The following is a 5,000-nucleotide window of genomic DNA, read 5'->3' on the forward strand; positions in this document are numbered from 1 at the left end:
AACATAATTTCCCTTTTCTACAAAAAGTACTGTACTGAAATACAACTTGAGGTACTTGTGCAGTACTTTACATCAGTTTACTTCATTTCATAAAACTTTACACTACTTTACTACATGTCAGAGGGAAATATTGTACTTTTCACCCAGATACATTCATGTGATTGCAATACTTACTCGTTATTACTTTGATTTTGTATCCAAAACACAACGTATTAAACAATATTAATTGTCAAAGCTAAATACATAAATAACCAAATGAAAATATCTGCTCAGGTTGGAGTTTTGTGAGGTAATCATTGTATATAAGAACATTAATTAAATAAAATAGATAGTGCATTCAATAAAACAAATATAAATCATCTTTCTGGACCTTGAGGGCTCTGAAATGAGCCAGGTTGCATGAGGACTTTTACTTTTGGTTCCTTAAATACGTTCCCCAGGTCATACTTATGTACTTATATACTTATATACTTATTTATATACTTATTTATGATGTACTTTTAACTTTAGAGTGCAGGACGCTGTGGTGTTGTTGCTCTCACTGCAGGAAAAGAGTTTCTTCTGGTGCTGAAACTATGGCTTCAAAAATGAATATAGTCACTTAACAGCAAGTTTGATGTGTTTTAAATATGATTTTCTCTAAAACAGAACATTTGAATCAATATTTAATGTTAACGTCGCTCCCTCTGTCTCAGGTCTCTGTGTGTTGACGCTTTGATTGAGCTGTCGGATGAAAACGCCGACTGGAAGCTGAGCGTGACGGAGTTCACCAACTGTCTGACCGCCAGCTACCGTCCACACGAGAGAAGTAAACACGCAGGAAGAATTCACAAACAGAAAATGCCAATAATCAGACGATTATCAATAAAGACTGAACACAAGCGTGTGAGATTGTGTAATCGTTGTGTTCTGTGTGTGAAGAGTGCGCTCTGGAGGACGAGGTGCTGGAGGACGGAGCTGAAACTCGGATGGAGTGCAACAAGTGTGTGTGTGCTTGTGGAAACTGGGTCTGCACCGCTCTGACCTGCAATGGTGAGGACGGACACACACACACACACACACACACACACACACACACACACACACACACCGCCGAGTGCACAATATAAGCCGGTTTGGATAGGATATTTGTGGTTTATAGGCTTTTTCTTTTCCATCAGCTGGTGTGTGTTTTAATCTTTGTGCGACGTGATGCTCTGTCTTCCAGGTGAGCATCAGGTGGAGGACGACGTGAAGGAAGGAGCAGAAGAAGAAATGACGGAAGAGGAGTGGAGCAGCCGAGTGGCTGAACTCAACGCGTTGCAGGAGGAGAGTCAACACTGAACCGCTGGAATCCATGAGGCTCCTTAAACTGTAATAAAATGACTTTATAAATACACACTTTATTTATTTTTGCAAACAGCAGATATTGAATATGCTGCAACACAATTCGACGTGAAGGCTTTTATTATGTTTGAGCAGAATAAAAACAGTGTCCTTGAATGCACCACGAAGAAGAATCGGCAAATAAATAAATAAATAAAGCTAACTAAACATTTATTGTAATGGCTTATCTTTCTTACGCGAGTTTAAGCATCGGAGTAATATAAAGATACACAAGTTATATTGTTTAAAAAGAACAATGTTTCTTTTATTTTCAAGTGGTGGAGTATTAAGAACATGTACTAGTACTGCACTTATATACAGATTACTTGTACTTTTGTACTTTAGTTGGGTATTTCCATTTCATGCAACTTCATTTTTTTCACTCCACTACATCTCAAGGTTAATTTATTGTTTTAACATATGCAAATTATTAAATAATCATTGCACAATAATCATTGCACATATTTCCGTAACAATGCAATAAAAAAGAACATCAAAATCACAGCAAACTAAAGTTTTTTCTCACAAAATTCACACATGTTTAATTTAAAGATGATGTATAAACAGCCATTAATAATCAATAAGGCCTCCAGACAGGCTCCTCCCCTCTAATCGAGAAACACGCCCCATCGATGTAATTGGCCAGAGTTGCGACGACGTTGCGCTCGTCCCCCGCGGTTTGGAGCGCTTGGTTCGGTCCGTAGTAGAAGCTGGGCGGCTGGAACGGACCACTGTGGCTCAGCGGAGGGGGAGGAGGAGAGGACAGGAAGGAGCTGTACGCCGAGGGCTGGGAGGAGTAGGAGAGGGCAGGCAGGTGGTGCATTCTGGGAGTTGGAGTGAAGGAGGAAGCCAGCGAGGTCACCTGGCCCAGGAACGACGGCTCACTGGTCCACCGAGAGGAGGGGAATGATCTGCAGTCTGGAGGGAGACAACAACAACAACAACAACAGTATTAAACTTCTGTCACGACCAGAACTCAACTACACCAAAGAAGACGTGAGATGTGGCTGAAAGCTCTGGAAAAAAAGCTCAAAAGTGTTGACATTTTTATTATTATTGTCTTTAAATTGTTACTATTATCAATGTCTAATGTCTCTCTTGTCCTGTACTGTAATATGTGAGGTACTTAATAAGGTATTTGAAATGTTAGCTTAATACTATTTTATTTGGAAATATTGTACATTTTACTCTACTAAACTATATTTATTAATCACCTTGTTGATTTGTTTGATTTGTTTTTACATTACTTTTTCTTTTTTTAAAACAAATTATATTGTGGCATTATTATTGGTTTGGACGTTTTACATCATGAATCATCATACAGTTTCATCATAGTTTTTTTTGTTGAAAAAAGGATGTAATACACAGCGCTGTGCCATCAGTGTCTGAATATATACAAATATATTCATGAACTTACACTTATATGTTCTTGAATATTTGTTAAAATAGCTATTTTTAAAGGAGTTTTGAATGGATGGATTCGTACCACCTGGAGTCCCTTCATACTTACCTCCATTTGAGAACCACTGGTGTAGATAATACATGTCGCAAGATACACCTGTAACATAGGTTGATACAGCGGGTTTCACTTTTAGATATTTACAGTTTTAAACAACAAACCTGATGATGAAGCGCTGCTGCTCTGCAACCGGAACACTGCAGACTTCCCGTCCTTCTGCCTCTGTCCTGGGAGACGAGCAGAGGAAGAGAGGAAGTGAGTGATTGTGACTGAAAGCTCTGGGATGAAACCACCGTGTCGCTCCCACTGACGTCTCGGCTGCCGCTGTCCGTCCACAGTGACCTTGATGGCTCGCTGCACGGTGGCGACCTGAGGCGGCGACGTCAGCACGTTGATGGAGAGAGTGAAGCTCTTGCCTGGAAAAAGAAAAAAAGTAATTGAAGTTAACAACAAAGTATAGTTACTTAGTTTTCGTCTCAGATCTAGTGGATTTTTTGGGACAAACTTTGTATTTTGGTTCATATAAACAAACTTGACTGGTCCATGATTGACCACTGATTGAATAGTATTCATGTCTTCTGTCTGTTTATCAGATCAGAGTACAAGTATACAACAAAATGCAGTTTTAGCATCTAAGTGCAAAAAGTAGCAGTAAAATACAAGTATAATACAGACTGATAGTTTTATTAATATATATGTTGTCTAAATGTTCTTTTTGACCTATTTACACTTTATTATTATTATTATTATCTGAATTCACTATATGTTGGACGAGAAACGTATTTTTAAATCTTCTGTATGTTTGTATGTGAAATAATTGACATTACATTGACTTTGACTTTGAATAAAAGTCAAATAACAGTATAAATAAAAGATACATAATTAATAAAAACTACAATATGAGTAGTATAACAAGAGTATAAACAGTGGATATGAAATGCAAGATATATACAGTCCTCGTTCTTCTAACTTTAAGGTTATTGTGTGAGTTCAAAGGCAAACTGCAGAGTCGTCTCCTTTTAAATGACAAAAGGTGGAACTCAAACGTGTTGAACCACTTTGAAGCGTTAGTTAGTGCGTGTTTCTTTTTATTGCTGTAACTATTTCCTCAGTACAGAGTTTATCCGCCCTCTACCTCTGCCGCTGCGGCCGATGAAGCGCAGGTCATTGAAGTGGGCGTGGCCTTGCTTCATCGTTGCCGTGGCGTTGCGCAGCTCGGCGCTGCAGTTGTCGTCGTTGCCGGCCATCACCGTGACGAGCACGCCGTCCGGGACGTCGTTGCACAGCGCCACCACCTGGAGGATGGAGAGAGGGGCGGGGTCACGACCTTTAGTCAGAGGAAATGATAAACCCCTGCAGGGCACAGCGTCCACATGACCTCTGATGACCTTGGACTTTAGACAGACAGACAGGTGACTCCTCACAGTGAAGGCTCTCGGCAGCGTCTTGTTGCACCTCCAGTGCTGCGGCAGGCTGCTGCAGAGGAAGTTTGGGCTGTCGGTCTGGACCAGGCCTCTGGGTGGCGCTGTGCTGCGCTGGGGGCGGGGCCTCGCCTCCTGGTCGCCCAGAGGCCGGCTGGAGGGCGACGGCGACGGCGACGGCGACGGCGGACGCTTCACCACCGGATCTGAGAACGAGCAACAGAGACTCAATCCTCCATCATCATTTACATATATATAAAGTACTTTTATATGCTTTTTTTTATTTATTCAGTCTGTATATTTAATGTTCTTCTTTGCTGTTTTTTATATTACTTGATTTGTATATTTTATTCACTTGTGCGCAATGCTGCTGTAACCCTGTAGTTTCCCCACTGCGGGACTAATAAAGGATTGTCTTATCTTATCTTATATATGTATATATGTATATGAGCCAATATATTCTGTACCGGCTCCCAAGGTCACCTTATAGGTTCAGTCAAATACACTAAGTTTTATTAGCGTTAAGAATCAACTATTTAATTAATCACTCACTGATGTGTAGAGCAAATGCTGCAGGACGAGTTGTGGTCAATAAAGCTTTTATTATGTATTTATTTTTAGCCATAGACTGCATGTCTGCAGCGAAGTATTGTTTGCTGTGTTTTGTATATAAAAAGATGATTTCCCTTGTTCACCACTGATTTTAGCTGCTATATCCAATGTTTTTTTAGGAAATATGAAGCAAATGTGATGCT

At 40.2% G+C, this 5,000-nt stretch overlaps 2 protein-coding genes across 2 annotated transcripts in view; one reads left to right on the forward strand and one right to left on the reverse strand.

Moving 5' to 3' along the window:
• The window catches only part of LOC306746688 (follistatin-related protein 1-like), a 5,944-nt gene extending 4,545 nt beyond the window's left edge, over positions 1 to 1,399 (forward strand). Inside the window, exons 8-10 of the mRNA XM_079229640.1 lie at positions 696 to 808; positions 922 to 1,032; positions 1,208 to 1,399. Of these exons, the coding sequence (XP_079085766.1) occupies positions 696 to 808; positions 922 to 1,032; positions 1,208 to 1,323 (340 nt within the window). The 3' untranslated portion in view covers positions 1,324 to 1,399. The remainder of the gene's footprint in view (positions 1 to 695; positions 809 to 921; positions 1,033 to 1,207) is intronic.
• Positions 1,400 to 1,942: 543 nt separating this feature from the next.
• Positions 1,943 to 5,000, reverse strand: part of runx2a (RUNX family transcription factor 2a) — a gene marked incomplete at both ends in the record, with an annotated part of 3,618 nt that continues 560 nt past the window's right edge. The window contains 5 exons of the mRNA XM_079229432.1: positions 1,943 to 2,283; positions 2,986 to 3,051; positions 3,136 to 3,240; positions 3,960 to 4,119; positions 4,249 to 4,451. Of these exons, the coding sequence (XP_079085558.1) occupies positions 1,943 to 2,283; positions 2,986 to 3,051; positions 3,136 to 3,240; positions 3,960 to 4,119; positions 4,249 to 4,451 (875 nt within the window). The remainder of the gene's footprint in view (positions 2,284 to 2,985; positions 3,052 to 3,135; positions 3,241 to 3,959; positions 4,120 to 4,248; positions 4,452 to 5,000) is intronic.

Source organism: Taurulus bubalis (genome assembly GCF_910589615.1).
Source record: "Taurulus bubalis genome assembly, chromosome: 14".
Classification (NCBI taxonomy): Eukaryota; Metazoa; Chordata; class Actinopteri; order Perciformes; family Cottidae; genus Taurulus; species Taurulus bubalis.